The sequence below is a fragment of the Suillus paluster genome (assembly GCF_016628075.1).
Source record: "Suillus paluster strain FC165 chromosome Unknown EDB91scaffold_27, whole genome shotgun sequence".
Classification (NCBI taxonomy): Eukaryota; Fungi; Basidiomycota; class Agaricomycetes; order Boletales; family Suillaceae; genus Suillus; species Suillus paluster.
Window position 1 is genome coordinate 204,057 of NW_024537587.1, and position 14,349 is coordinate 218,405.

The 14,349-nt window shown below is 47.3% G+C and overlaps 7 protein-coding genes across 7 annotated transcripts; 6 read left to right on the forward strand and 1 right to left on the reverse strand.

Moving 5' to 3' along the window:
* Positions 1-2,957: 2,957 nt before the first annotated feature.
* EDB91DRAFT_1283578 (uncharacterized protein) lies at positions 2,958-4,054 on the forward strand (the record flags this gene model as incomplete). Its single annotated transcript, XM_041324762.1, has 5 exons — positions 2,958-2,974; positions 3,027-3,407; positions 3,457-3,577; positions 3,625-3,792; positions 3,851-4,054. Coding segments are annotated over 5 exons (711 nt in total), but the record flags the coding sequence as incomplete, so codon positions are not given.
* A 17-nt stretch (positions 4,055-4,071) lies between these two features.
* Positions 4,072-6,365, forward strand: EDB91DRAFT_1134250 (uncharacterized protein). Its single transcript, XM_041318768.1, is given in 16 exon segments — positions 4,072-4,572; positions 4,627-4,683; positions 4,735-4,754; positions 4,809-4,862; positions 4,914-4,953; positions 5,003-5,037; positions 5,050-5,051; positions 5,144-5,176; positions 5,229-5,257; positions 5,311-5,327; positions 5,377-5,491; positions 5,547-5,724; positions 5,773-5,790; positions 5,841-5,912; positions 5,963-6,235; positions 6,289-6,365. The coding sequence occupies 15 exon segments, from the start codon at positions 4,500-4,502 to the stop codon at positions 6,111-6,113; spliced, it is 894 nt and encodes a 297-aa protein (XP_041176986.1). The 5' UTR covers positions 4,072-4,499; the 3' UTR covers positions 6,114-6,235; positions 6,289-6,365.
* A 596-nt stretch (positions 6,366-6,961) lies between these two features.
* EDB91DRAFT_1248642 (uncharacterized protein) lies at positions 6,962-7,827 on the forward strand (the record flags this gene model as incomplete). The annotated part of the gene is made up of 7 exons (XM_041322961.1): positions 6,962-7,022; positions 7,081-7,224; positions 7,285-7,380; positions 7,440-7,459; positions 7,509-7,601; positions 7,657-7,751; positions 7,809-7,827. The coding sequence occupies 7 exons, from the start codon at positions 6,962-6,964 to the stop codon at positions 7,825-7,827; spliced, it is 528 nt and encodes a 175-aa protein (XP_041176987.1).
* Positions 7,828-8,048: 221 nt separating this feature from the next.
* On the reverse strand, positions 8,049-9,197 carry EDB91DRAFT_371502 (uncharacterized protein). Its single transcript, XM_041327036.1, has 8 exons — positions 9,078-9,197; positions 8,987-9,025; positions 8,873-8,924; positions 8,726-8,824; positions 8,580-8,665; positions 8,436-8,530; positions 8,273-8,377; positions 8,049-8,216 (listed from the first exon to the last, which is right to left on the reverse strand). The coding sequence occupies exons 1-8, from the start codon at positions 9,088-9,090 to the stop codon at positions 8,178-8,180; spliced, it is 528 nt and encodes a 175-aa protein (XP_041176988.1). The 5' UTR covers positions 9,091-9,197; the 3' UTR covers positions 8,049-8,177.
* EDB91DRAFT_371643 (tRNA modification GTPase TrmE) lies at positions 9,078-11,444 on the forward strand. The gene is made up of 7 exons (XM_041327037.1): positions 9,078-9,756; positions 9,806-10,047; positions 10,097-10,223; positions 10,272-10,415; positions 10,465-10,630; positions 10,686-11,149; positions 11,208-11,444. Exons 1-7 carry the CDS (start codon positions 9,306-9,308, stop codon positions 11,339-11,341), a joined length of 1,728 nt encoding a protein of 575 aa, XP_041176989.1. The 5' UTR covers positions 9,078-9,305; the 3' UTR covers positions 11,342-11,444.
* Positions 11,208-12,332, forward strand: EDB91DRAFT_371703 (protein-tyrosine phosphatase-like protein). The gene has a single exon (XM_041327038.1). The coding sequence runs from the start codon at positions 11,500-11,502 to the stop codon at positions 12,043-12,045; it is 546 nt and encodes a 181-aa protein (XP_041176990.1). The 5' UTR covers positions 11,208-11,499; the 3' UTR covers positions 12,046-12,332.
* A 724-nt stretch (positions 12,333-13,056) lies between these two features.
* Positions 13,057-14,055, forward strand: EDB91DRAFT_1082259 (uncharacterized protein; the record flags this gene model as incomplete). The annotated part of the gene is made up of 3 exons (XM_041315473.1): positions 13,057-13,091; positions 13,223-13,376; positions 13,444-14,055. 3 exons carry the CDS (start codon positions 13,057-13,059, stop codon positions 14,053-14,055), a joined length of 801 nt encoding a protein of 266 aa, XP_041176991.1.
* Between the last annotated feature and the right edge of the window lie 294 nt (positions 14,056-14,349).

Genomic DNA, 14,349 nt, shown 5'->3' on the forward strand with positions numbered 1-14,349 from the left:
CTCAACCAGGGGGAGAGTGCCTTGTTGGTCTTCCAGCCTGAAGCGTTAGATTTGATGGATGAAGAAGCACTCACCCATCAATATGCTGCAGCCACAGTAGAGCCCGAACCTACTCTCCAGCAGGCCTTGAATAGACCTGATGTCATTGAATGGCAAGAGGCAATTGACCATGAGATTAGTCAGTTAGAAAAGTTAGGAACCTGGGAAGTTGTTGACGCACCACCACGTGCTAACCTCATTCCTTGTCATTATGTCTTAGCAACAAAACAAGGTCCTGATGGCAAAAAATTGAAGCTCTGAGCATGACTAGTAGCTAACGGGCAGTGCCAACAGTATGGCATCAACTATTTTGATACCTTTGTGCCAATTTCCAATATGTCAACTATCTGAACAGTTCTAACAATGGCCACCAAGCACAACTGGGAAATCCATCAGGTCAATATCAAGAGTGCCTACCTCTATGCGGACATCAAAGAAGAGATCTTCATGTGCACACCACCAGGATATTTGAAGGAGGGACAGGAGAAAAAGGTGCTAAAGTTGAGGAGAAGTTTACCAGGCCTGAAACAGATGGGATTCAAGTGGGCAGAAGAATTGGTGGGAGTATTTGAGAAGTTGGGGTTCATGTGTTTGCAGGTCGATCAGGCCATCTACTACAAGCACACTCCCAATGAGCACATGGTCATCATGGTATCAGTAGATGACATGGCCATCACCACCAACCACCTATCCCACATCCAATGTTTCAAGTCTCAGCTTCACAAGCATTTCGAGATCTCGGACCTAGGTGAACTTAATTGGCTCCTTGGGCTTAAGGTTGAGCACAACCACAAGGCACATACCATTACCCTCATGCAGCATGCTTATATAGGTACAATCCTCAAATTTTTCCATCTCACTGACACAAAAGCAGCCATCAGCCCCCATGGATGCGGATGCCGTCTTCTTGGTTGACCAGTCTGCTGGAACACATGCTGAGTATCAAGGGATGCATGAAGTCCCCTACCAACGTGCTATAGGCTCACTAATGTATGCAGCCACCAGCACGCACCCTAATATCAGTTTCTCTGTCGCCACCCTATCCCAATTCATGCGCAACCCAGGCCAGGTGTACTGTGCAAGCAGGCCAAGCATGTATTACACTACCTCAAAGGGACTGTGGACCATGGTATAACACTAGGGACCACTGACACCAGCCTAGAAGCCTATGTGGATGCTGATTGGGCATTGCAACCCCACCAACATTCAATGTCAGGGTATGTCATTTTGCTCAATCGTGAACCTATAGCCTGGAGCACCTGAAAGCAGCCACTTATCATGCTCTCCACTGCAGAGGCAGAGTACATTGCATTAACCACAGTCACCTGAGAGATCAGATACCTACATTTTCTCATCAAGGAATTGTATGAATCCCCTACTCTTCCCACTCCAGTGTACTGCAATAATCAAGCCACCATCATGCTTGCCTCAAACCAGAAGTTTCACTCCCAAACAAAACATATTGACCTTCATTTCCACTTCATCCCTGCACACGTGAAGAGTGGCAACTTCAAGCTACTCTATTGCCCCACTGAAGATAACATCACTGACATGTTTACCAAGGCTCTAGCATGCCTTCATCATCAGAAGCTATGGGCTCTGATGAACTTGAATAATTGCGCTCTAGGGGGAGTGTTGGGATCAGAGGAGTCAGGACAAGATGCCAGGAATGACAGCTGGACTGTCAGGATGATACTGCAAGCGCAACTGCAATGAGCAACGGACGATGCAATGATGTCAGGACCAATATTTGTACATGCAAAGTATCATTCTTTTCCTAGCTATGATCAATTTCTTACATCACTTACATCACTATGCTAACTACTATAAAGCAACAAACCTTCTCATCCGAACATCTCAGTTCCTATCAAGCAACTGAGATGTACATTATCTTTTTTCCCTTCTATTATACATGATCTAACATACCAGTAGTATTCTTACTAGGTACTATAGTTGCACTACACAGAATTCCTATCAAGCAACTGAGATTATTCTTACTAGCTTTCTCATTTTCTCGTCTCCAAGTGGCTTGCATAACCACACTTCTCACATGCACAATGACAATGAAAAAAATCCTCCACTTACACTTGCACATCACCACCCTCTTCAGCATCCAGCAAACTGTCTCCCACTCACATCTGCAATTAATATGCCTTATCATGAACATTCTCATCAGACCACGCCTCCTCAACATGATCCCTTTTATCATCCACCTTATTATCACTCACCAGCGCAATTCCCTGGATTGTGAGTTTAATCTGTATCAGGTACATATCATACATCCGGTCTTTGATTATACACTTTCAAGAACATACTCACTTTCATTCTATACTAGTATCATATCCTATCCACTTAATGCACACACTACATTTCAATTTACTTACTGTGAATAGCTGGTCTATATAATGTACATGCACAATTTGAAAATTTGGGTTCCTTCACTCCAACAAGTTCAGATATCGAGATTCAAACTTCTGCCGAGTGTGCCCTTGCGGAGTCATAAAACTCCAGTGTGACATTGCTGTGACGGATTTTGAAAAAGCGTAGCCAGTCAGGCCTGCCAAACTGACATCGCACAACCGGAATCCTTCCGACACTCGAACATCATCACAAAAAAATCAGATTTCACCCGGGTGTAATAGAGCACGATATTTCCTACAGGTTTGTCAAGAAACGGGGGGAAAAACCCTCTTGACGAGTGCGCTACGCATCAAACATTGAAAAGTTTTGAAAAAGGGTGTCAGTGATAGTAACGATGACAAGAGACAAGAATGCGTGTGAATCTGTGACACCGGCTAATGACCCAAAATCACATTTTCTTTTGGAAAAGCGAGTTTATTACGGAGCAACTGACACTGTCTAGCCCTACGTAAACCCAAAATCACATTTTCGTATCAGGATAGATCTACAGGAAGGATGCGTTCATACTTTACTGGTAGGTCCTACTTTTCTTTGCATAGACTGTGGAATTCAAAACGAAATCGAAGGGACCCTCGAAAGCCAGCTGTACCACTCCGTGTTCACGGCTCGACACATTTAGACGACATTACTGCACTGCACTCTCTAAAAAATAGTCCATCTCCAACGTCTGGACAGATCCTGCTATCAGATTCCACCGATGGTCTGGTTAGCACATCAAATTCTGCGGAAGACGATGAAGATGAAGCGGTTCTGAATGTCGGGAGCTGGGGTTGTAGCATATCCCAAGCAGGATGGATCTGCTGCTCGTCGACTAATCGTGTCTGGGCTGCCAGCGATATGGAAACATTCAGTTGCTGGTCAAATGAGGTATGTTCTCACTATCTTATAACGTGTCAAAATACAAAACGATCTGACAGTAACCTCGCTGTATTTGTTGGTTCGAATGAGTATATGGCATATCATGGCGTTGTCCTCTGATGTAACATCCTCGCGTAGGGGAGACGTGGCCCTCCTCTCAAGCTCGAATGTAACAGACTCATCTGCGCTATGGACAATAAATTCAGTATGGGCTAGTGGGCACACTGGAGTGGTCCGTTCAGTCTTCTGGGATGAAAATGTACGTCCACTTGGTCCAGCGATATTTTGTGCTTACCAACAACACAGCATGAAATTCTCGTCACAGGTGGCGAGGATTCAAAGATAAGCGCATGGCGTTGCCCTATACCCGGACGTTCTTCGGAGTCTGCGGGAGATGAAAGTACAATGGATATGGATTCCGCTATTCTGAAAAGAGAACGGGATGACGACATGGATGTCAGCGAGAGCGAGCCAGTAAGGATATTTCTCGGTCAATGACCTTGCTGCGCTTGCTTATCGTGAATCGCAACAGGAGGGTAAAAAAGTAAAGTGGTAATTGGTAATGAGTAGTGGCGGAAGTTCCGGGGACCTCATTATCGTTGAAGCGGTGCTAATCAACGGCACCCTGCGCCTGCTACTCGTATCTACCCCCTCGAAAATTTATCAGAACGTTTGCAAAGTCCCCGCCTAACTTACAAGACCTGAGATAATTGATTCTCAGCATGTGCTTACATAAGTCACGGCCCTGGTCAGGGTCCGGGACGCATGTCAGTTTTTCGATGGGCCGCTGCAAGGACGCTCAGCAAGTATCGGGTACGCTTCAAAGCTCGCACAGCCAACTTCAGCAGAATCTCCGGCGGACACTTCTCCGTTCTCGCCAAGTCATGTTTTGTATGTTGAAAGCACTGTCCCGAGCATTGCCGGTGAAACCTCGAGGACTCGACACGAACAATATTAGTCACGCTTCAAGATTTACCTGCCGGCAACTTTGACGTCTGGAGCGAGAACTCCAGAACCCACTACGTAATCGGATCGTTTTACCCTTTACTATATTGCATCCAACCGGATTGAGGCTGCGATCCCGAACGGCATGATGCAGCAGTGACCACATATGTTTGCGTCGCGTGCTGAGCCTTTGTTTATCGCGTATCGAGTCTTAAAGCTTAAGCTGGTTCAGCTTCATGGCATGCCAGGATTTTTTTCAGCCATTCATGTTGGACACGATCGTGATTTCACAGTCCGCTCGGCGAGCTTGTTGGTGATGTATGACTCATTTTTGGGCGTTTTACTGATGAGTATCCGCGTCAGTGAACATTGGCAAACAATCGCAAGCTGGAGCGCTGGGACTTCTCATTTATGAACACAGTAAGAATTTTTTGCTCGGTGATTTTACGTGCTCACTCTCATTTCTGGTAGTTATTACCATCGAGGACGAGGTACACTGTCCATCTGATTGCATCCACGGTAGCTGTTAATGTACGAGTTGGCAGGTTGATCTTATTTGGATGAAAAGGACAAGTTGGGTGACATATCTCTATCACTTCGTGAGTTAGCATGACAGAGAAAAATGTACTGTGCGCTAATGTGCTCCCTAGAACCGCTGGCTTCCAGCGTCATGGCTTATTTTCGACATCAGTAAGCAGGGAATTTTTACCATTGGTGGCTCTGTTGACTAGCATTCAAGTACAACTAAGCCCAACTAACGTGGCGTCATCCAAAGTAATTCTTCTGACACACCCTTTCGCCGTCCTATGCTAATGATTCATTAAGACGTATGTTCATGTTACTATGAAATTCATGGGGTTGATTTCTTCTCTTGGCCTAGCTGTGTCACTTACATGCTATGCAATAATATCATGTAAGTCGTGGATCACTCGAGTCTTCTTGCTATATTGCTCATGATTCGACAGCGCACTCCTTATGACGATCTCTGTTCAAAGTGAGTGTACAGCCTGTGCATAGCTGTCCCCCATTGAACCTTATTTGTTTCAGCAATCCTGCAGCTTAGAGGGAGTCCTGCAACTTCATACGAAAAGTCGACAGCTAACATCCTTCAAGGCGTGGGCAATTTATGGCCGAAGTCGCAGGGTCTTCTTTTGGATGATTGGCTTGAGTATAATTGAGATCACAGCAATGGCGCTTCTCATCGGCGTGACAATCGCCCGCGTGGAAAGTGAGTTTGGCGTTTCATTGTAGAATCTAGATGTAACCTAATGAACTTCTGTCAGGATTTCCGGTAGTCTCTACCCCAGTGGGTTGTGTCTTTGAGGGTCTTGCCCCTCTCTCTGCTATCTTTTGGACACCAGCGCTGGTTATCGAACCCATCATTTGTATACTCGTCCTCAAGAAAGTTTTGCTGGACCGACAAGCACGCAGTGAACTTGCAATGTTTCTGGCCCGTGATAGGTTGGTAGTTATCTTTGCAGTGATGAGAAATGCTGATGGCCACTCAAGTTTATTATACTTTCTCGTGTATGTCTGTCAGCTTCTAGGTTGCTGCACAGCTGATCATTCATCTACAGAATATTCATGGAACTCGTAGCATCAACCGTTGTTTGGGCACGATTTCCTGATTACATTGACCTTTTCATGCCGTGGGTCTGTCTCCCTGTGCGCTAGAACCATATCTAAGATAATCTGATAGATGGTCTATGGCTTTACCATCCTTGCTCTGCAACCGTCTCCTACTCAACATGAGGGGGCGTTTCGCCAGGGATTCTGAACCTCTGCACTCCTCGATTGAACTTGTAACTATCCAAACCAGCCCGGACTCATCGAGAGCGGATGAAGAGTAAAAAGACATATGCACCTCAGCACGAATTCAACCTCTATGATAATTCTTTTTAAAGTGGGTCTTTTGTCCGCAGTACTTTGGTGTAATATAGTGGCTTGCACAGAGGCTAAGTGAGTTGCCGTCGTGAGTATCCTTCGTCTTGATATCATTATGAAAATATCGTCAACCTCGCCAAGTTTATCGTCCAGATGTTGTTATAACTGATAATATCCTCAGGCCTTGCTGAGCCGGGCTGACTGTTTGCATTCCACTGTCATTGATCTAAGGACGCCTTTACGTATTATTTCTGGTCCAAGCCCGATATAACTTGCTTTGGATACTGATTTGCTCATCCACACCACTATCAAGATTTAATACGCAAATTTTCAGCTGAGGTCTCACAAGGGTGTAGGTCACAAGGTGTCTCGTTTCTATGAGGGCGTATCATGCTGGCACCGTGCACCATGTATGGTGAGTCCATCTATCAGAATATTCAAAGTAGCCCTGAACAATCACATGGACGCCGCCATCAGCGGGGGACACAAATGTCTTGGACTGTCCCCATTCGATGAGGTGGGATTTGCTGGCCAAGATCCGAAAACAATGCATTGAGATGTTTCCGGTCAGACACCACCGTGTGGCATCAAAATGCCGCCACAGGAGTCAAAAGCGAGTTCCGCTCATTGCTGCCTCTCCTAGGCAGACCATAGAAGGACGCGAGTCAGTCGTTCGTCTTTGATCTAAGCCTCATGATATCGCGCGGGCTTGCTACCCCATACTGAGAATTCACCAGAAAAGACTGACGCTGGTTAAGATATAAGAACTCGTCGGTCGTGCTCAGCTTCTAACTTCATTTTATTCAATCTTGTCATGCAGTTCCTTCAGTTCGCCATCGCTGCTGTTTTTGCTGCTGTCGCAGTTCAAGCTTCCTGTACGTAACCGTCCTAAGGCGATTGCAGATAGACGTTGATGCACCTGACTCCATCTAGCGTTTACATGCGAGAACAAGGCCGTCATCTCATCTTCTTTCATCGGGGAAAACTCAGATGTCAAGGTTGAGACATTAGGCTGCTCAAATACCATTCAAAAGCGCGGTCTTGAAGCGCGCCAGACGAATGTCTGCGCCGATACCTGTGCGTCGCTTTCCTACACTTGCTTGCTTGACTCTCTAAACTGGGTTCATTACGTTCAAGGTACCACCAACTGCTTTACTCCATCTGGTGGTGGTCCAGACCCTTACGATTGCCAAGTCATCTCCGATGCTCTCTTGTATGATAGTCAGAACATCGGTGAGTAGTGCTCGTGTATCTCTCCCTTTCGGTTTTCTTCTGACGCATGTGGTTTGCAGGTGCACTTTTTAATATCACAGTATGTTAAACATGGCCTCTTGAGGACCTACCCTGATGCTTTGAAGTAGACTGCAACCACTCTCTATATGCAGTACGCCACTTGCGAGACATTCTTCGTGAACCAGGCCAGCTATACCGAAACGTACTGCAGAACGAACTGGGTAAGGTTTCTCATGAGATGTGCTTAATTTCAGTGTCTGACTCTCAGATATGCAGGCTAACGTCGTTGAATATGTCGCATTTAACTGTCAGTCTCAACAGAATGCTCATGGCGGGAATTGTGTCACTTCTGATCAGACATGGTTCATCCAGTAAGTGCTTCGTTATAACTAGCAGCTCACCTGATCAGGCTAATCAAAATATTCCAGGGTGCAGACGGTAGCCTGAAAGTGAATATTAGAAACTTCATTTACGGGTTTTATTCCTTGAACTTTTATTTAAGATTTTATCCACGCTCGGACTCTTATTTACTCTATTGATGAGTGAGATACATATGCACAAGGTTCAGACCAGTGTCATTTGTCCTATTTTCTAGTTCCCAGTTGCTTTCACGTACCGTGATTGTGATCGTGGTATGGTATTCTGAGACTGAGACTTATACTCTACAACAAAAGGCGATACTACATGTAAGTTGCCACTATATGATGGATGGATAATGATGCAACAGACGAGCATGATGAACAACAAGTGCACAGCGAGGTATGAGGGGACGCGAATATCCGTCGGTGACGAAGTTGTCAGAAAAGGTCTTCAAGCGTCATCTGCTTCACAATGTCCTAGGGGTATAAAAATCAGCACCAGCAGTGAAGCGAGTAAAAAAAAATTCTCCAACCGTGTTTGACACCATCTGGGCGAACTCCTCGAAGCTGAGTTTCCCATCACGATCTAGATCGCCTTCCATGATTGTCTTGTCGACGATCTGCTGTAGTTGCTGATCCTGTTTCAAAGAATATATTGAAAGGTTATCCAGAATCATTGGATAAGCGCATGCAGACCTTGAGATTGTTCCCAACCATCATTTTCAATACCAGGAACAGCTCTCCATTGGAAATGAAACCATCTCGATCCACGTCATAAACCTTGAATGCAACTTTATCCAGAAGTGAGACCATGTTGATGGACCAAAATTGGAGACGCACATCGTAGCTTCTCTTCTCGCCCTCCTCGACTACTAAACGCGCTCAACCCGCCCACAAATTCTTGGAAGTCTACAGTGCCTCCTCCACTGCGGAAGATTTAAATCGTATGAGACAGCCGAGCAGCCACCAGAAATCTGTCAACGCACTCTTCGTCAAAGATTGCAATCATCCTTGAAGCCAATGGGTTGGTAGCTATTTGCGGTATTTGCAGGAATTCTTCGCGATCTATGGAGCCTGAACCGTCACTGTATATGCATCGTGAGATTGGTAGCAATGATGTGCTGTAAACGCACCTGTCCAGTTTCATGAAGCGTTTCTTCAATCTTTCCAGCTCAGCGGATGTGACTGCACAGCATGATTAAATGGACATCCAAGAGAGTAGATGTGATTTGGCACGTAGAACGCACAGTTGGACCGCTTCTGCATGTCCTCCATAAACTGTGATGCTGTTCATCGCGGGGTAAGTGAAAGACGAATGCATCAGGGGAAAATACGAACGTGTTTGACCCATGACGTCTGATTCAACTAGGTAATATCGAGTTCAAAAGCGGGTAGGATAAGTGCGGGAGTAGACGATTTAGCTAGATCTTGGACGAATGTGCTCAGCGATGAGTGGTAAGGGCAAGCTGTAGTCGTGAGAAATTACGATAAGTCTTTGTACTTAGCACGCGTCTAAGCCGTCATACTGGTCGCGACTGGCGGCGAGCTAGAACTCGAGGGCAGTGAATGTTGCGGCTATGGCGAGCCAGTACCATTCAAAAAGCTGTAAAGGATTCACGCGTACAACGGAGACAATTTCGGGAAAATTCCTCCCTGCTGATCCCAAACTTTACATCAATCGTTCTACATAGAAATTCCCCCTGGAACTGCAAATCACACCGCCTCAGCAGATCATATTCGCGGTTTGATGCTACCAGTCGTACTCTCCCCGCGAAGTCTGGGACCGCGCTCTCTGACGCGCAGCGTAGAACTATATACGCGCTCTCCACACCTCCTGGAAAAGCAGGTATTGCTGTCATCCGGGTTTCGGGACCTGACGCCCTTGAAGTTTGGCGACGAGTGACGCGCAAAACAAAGTCTGGAGATACACCGACTCCATGGATGCTCCAGCGCAGACATGTTGTCGATCCAGAGACCGAAGAGAAACTCGATGACAGCTTGACTGTCTTCTTCAAGGGTGAGTTCTTTTTTCCCCTATAGGTAGAGGTTATTTTATTGTGTATTAGGTCCAAAATCATTTACCACGGAAGATACTCTCGAACTTCACATCCACTCTGGGCGTGCAGTACTTTCCGCAGTGTTACGTGCGCTTGCGAAACTACCATACTGTCGACCTGCTGCCCCGGGCGAGTTTACGAGACGTGCCTTTGAGGGTGGCCGACTTGATCTTACCCAAGTCGAGGGCCTACGCGACTTAATAGATGCTGAAACAGAAGCTCAAAGAAGGGTTGCCGTTGGTGGAGCAGAGGTAGGGGTCATTGCTGCCTATTTTTAGAGCTTACCCCGAATATTCCTAGGGGACTGCAAGAGCGCTATATGAAGCACTCAGGTCGCAGATACTGGAATGCCTAGTTTTTGTCGAAGGTTTTATTGATTTTGGAGAGGATGTGGACGAACTCGGCCAGGAGGCGATGATTAGAGAAGGCAGGTCCTTTACAGTCCCAGTCACATTTTTGTCTGAAATGGTATTAGCTCATGTCCGTGCATTGAATATCATCAACTGCATTCGTTCTCACCTGGATGACAACCGCCGTGGGGAGATTCTGCGCTCAGGAATCAAACTCGCAATATTCGGACCTCCGAATGCTGGCAAGAGTAGCTTATTCAATTTTCTTGGTACGTACTTGATACACTTTGAGATCCGGATTCGAACCCTTCACTGTAGCCCAGCGTGATGCGGCCATTACGTCACCTATTCCGGGAACTACACGGGATGTGCTGACTCTGACCTTGGATATCGGAGGTTTTCCCGTCGTTCTTAGCGACACTGCTGGCCTGCGAGAAACGGTGGACACTATAGAGCAAGCGGGGGTGGGTCGTGCAGGCAACGCGTGCGTACAAGTCATATAACACCATACCGAATTTTCTTCTCAACAGTTGGCTCAGTGTGAAAGAGGCTGATTTGTCTCTTTGTGTTCTATCCCTTCCTGATGTATCATCCTCTCTGGACAATGGGCAGGTTCGAATCCCGGATGAGGTTAAGAGCCACTTGAAACCAGATACCCTTTTCTTATTGAACAAGTCTGACACTATCACGAGCCTTCCTCGCAAGCAGTCCCTCACTTTTACGGAGTCTGTAGACGACTACGACAACAAACGACCCCAATTCTGGACAGTGAGTCTTCGCACGTCCGAGGGCACCCAATCCTTTCTAGATGGTCTCGCGGAGGTTTTACGAACAAGGTTCTTTATTCACAAATGTCCAACATCTACCGGTTCAACGGACATCCTAACCTTTTTTGCCAGATACACCGATGGTATCGATTGCGCAAGCCCGCTCATTACGCATGCTCGCCATAGGGATTTCCTCGAACAAGCTGTCATGCATTTGGAGGAGTTCATCACCTTCCGTGAGTACATCCAATATATTTCCTGGTGCATCATACCGATGTCTGCTCGACTTCACAGCTCCTTCGCAAGTTGACATCGCTGCGGAGTCCTTGCGGTATGCAGCTCGGGCGATTGGTTCTGTTTCTGGACTAGATGTTGGCGTCGAGGAAGTCTTAGGCGGAATATTCAGCTCGTTTTGCGTTGGGAAATGATTAATCCTTTATGATTCTGTTGTCAATGTATGACGTTCTGGCCACCTTCACACCGCTGAGCGGCCCGTCACTGACTTCGATTACATACGGGTTTCCTTTCGAGATGCTTCCTCGGTAACTTACCGTCTCACCGTCTCACCACCTCTATCATCCTCAAAATGACTGAGCAGTCTGTGCGGAGGCCCAGAAAAAGGGATGCTGGAGTATCGGTAGTTCCACCTTACATTTTCCTCGGACCTTACACGTCTGCGTCGAGATCTTTCATTGATTCAACCGGCATTACGCACATTATCAGCATCGGCAGGGCGCCTGTTTGTCCTAACCATCCTCATGTCCAATACCTCCGCCTGCAACTCTTGGATAAGGATATGTCATCTATTTACACGGTCATCGATAGAGCCAACCAGGTCATTTCTGATGCTAGGAACAGTGGAGGAAAGGTTCTTGTCCACTGTGTCGCGGGGGTATCTCGCTCTCCAACGATCATCGCAGCCTACCTTATCTCGAGATGCTCTATGTCGCTGAAGGATGCGCTTAGACTGCTCGTGCGCGCGAGGCCTGCAGTGTGTCCGAGAGCGGGATTTATCGCGCAGTTGAAGGAGCTAGAAATGAGTAATCAGGGGGTGTTGTTCACTCGATGTGGACGTTCTTCCCGGTTCCAAGGAGGCACGCTTGGCGCTCCTCGCGAGCTAATCGAGGACTGATTGATTGTATGTTCTTACATGTACCTGCGGGCAGCTGTCACCTCAACTGCCACCTTTTACTTATCCTTGTGGCTCGGCCAATAATGCCCTGAGTCGGGCTCCGCACGGCTACTACATACATACATATCTCACATCCCTTGACCCTGAAGGCCTGACATGTGATAATCCGAGGCAAAACTTATTAAGTAGACAGGTCCTATACTACGTTTACGACGATAAAGTGTTCTTCATCACATGAGAACGTACGATAGTTGATACTTACTTGGATGATTTCTTCGGTGCTCAATAGGATCTACGATACTGAATTAGGCTGTAGAGATAGCGGTCAGGGGCCTAATTGAGCTTCGGCGCCGGCCAGAGTGGTTCCGCTGGAAACAATCAGAACGTAGTGTCGTAATTTCGTGACGAATTCAGTGGTGCACGTTTTTTGCAAGGCGAACGGAATGCGAGGGGATACTGTGTACAAAGTGGGATAAGGAAGACGGTCCGTGTTTCTGCTCAGAACACCAGGAGCAGGAAGCTGCGGTCAGCCGCCGGTAGTCGAGGCAATTAGGCAACGCTTGAAATCTGGCCCTTATAAATCTGTAGATAGACGCACAGGATGATGCAAACCAAAGGGACCGCCAAGAACAAACACGACGGGAGTCCGCGGGGAATAGTGTTTGTCAGTTCCTGGGGGTTCGAGATGCATTATGAGTCCAAATGAAAACCTAGCGGTGGTAGTACATGAGAACCGTGTGTATGAGTATGTACGCAAAAATGAGAAACGACGTACCCAGCACAGCACCAGTGGCGTGGTACTAAGGTTGAGTGCCCGCCGAGCATAGTTCACAAGAGAAGATTAATTTCCCGTACGTCTAACTCCGGACAAGAAAAGAACGAACGCGTCTACGTCAATTGACTTGGCGTGATGCGAGAATTTTCCTGCAAAGGAAAGTGGTCCCACGAAACATTCCTGCCAGAGGATACGCAGCTGTACATGCATCTACATGATGTCTGCGTGATCTCGCCATGCGTAGAGTGCGAGTTCAAGCGTTTATTGACTGGTACGGTCCCCGTACCGGATAGTTAAAGAAAAACGGACCGGAAGGTTGCCGGAAGACTCCGAAAGACTGGATAGCCCAATATGGGGATGGTGACACGTGGTTTCTAATTAATGATTTATACTCCTGACAAGGCTCTGCATGACGGCTCTGCTCGTCTCTCCTCCGTTGCCTTCCGCCACTAGCTCAAAGGCGAAGTTCACAATGAGCATGTCCGTTGACGACCTCGTAGCCTCACTCAATGCAAATCACATTGGTCAAGAGGCGATCGACCTTGCAGCTCTCCAGGTACGTATAAGCATAAACCTTATTCCCCCTTCCCCACAATTGCTTATCTGACCACGTCATGATTCAGGCGCAGCTCGCGCAGACGCTATTTGCGCATCAAATTTCGCCGTCGTGTGCATCTTCTAGCTCGTCCTACTCGTATGCAACTGCTCAGAATGCAAACGCAAGTAGGCGTGACCCCGCACACGTGCAGCACTGCACGACCCCCACAACGCGCACCCCTTCCGCATCTATCTCGTGGCCTGCAGGCTATATGCCCGTAGAACTCGCACAGAGGAAGCGCGGCAATAGTATCGTTTGTTCGCATACCCGTCGATCAAGCATAGACGAGGGATGGTGTGACGTAGACGAGCTGGATGAGGAACGCATGGTCGAGGACATGATCGTGCCCTCTTCCCCTCAGTCTCCAAAAACCTTTATTTGGGGATACACAGGCTTGAAGGGTGCACAAACCCCCGCGCCTACGCCTATCGCGATTGTCGGCGCGCCAGTCGAATCGCAGACTATATTTACGACCACAGATCCATTTTATCTACAAGCCTCTCAGGCTAATGCGGCCTCACAACCACCCTCGTCCTTTTTTGGAAACACAGGTCGCCCATCTAACCACTCGCCCTTTTTGAGGAGCAACTGGGAAAGTGCTCCTACGCAATCCGCTGCAACAACCTGGGATCGCTGAGCTCCGGAACTCCGTTCAAGCATTTCCCTGTCTCTTCAACATCACTTGAACATACATCCCATCTCAGCCAGTTACATCTTGTCATGTACATTTTATGGTACCAATGCGTGCCCCACCCCCACACGACCACGCCGTTCTGCAGCCTCGTCCACGTGCAGACTTGCGTCGTGATTATTTAACCCATGCACTGCCAAACCCTTTACTTCCTGCCGGAAATGAGGCATCAAACGAATTCTATGTAGATCTGGCATCGCCGAATCGGCCCGGTATTGTGCGTGTAGTAGGTTGGGTTTT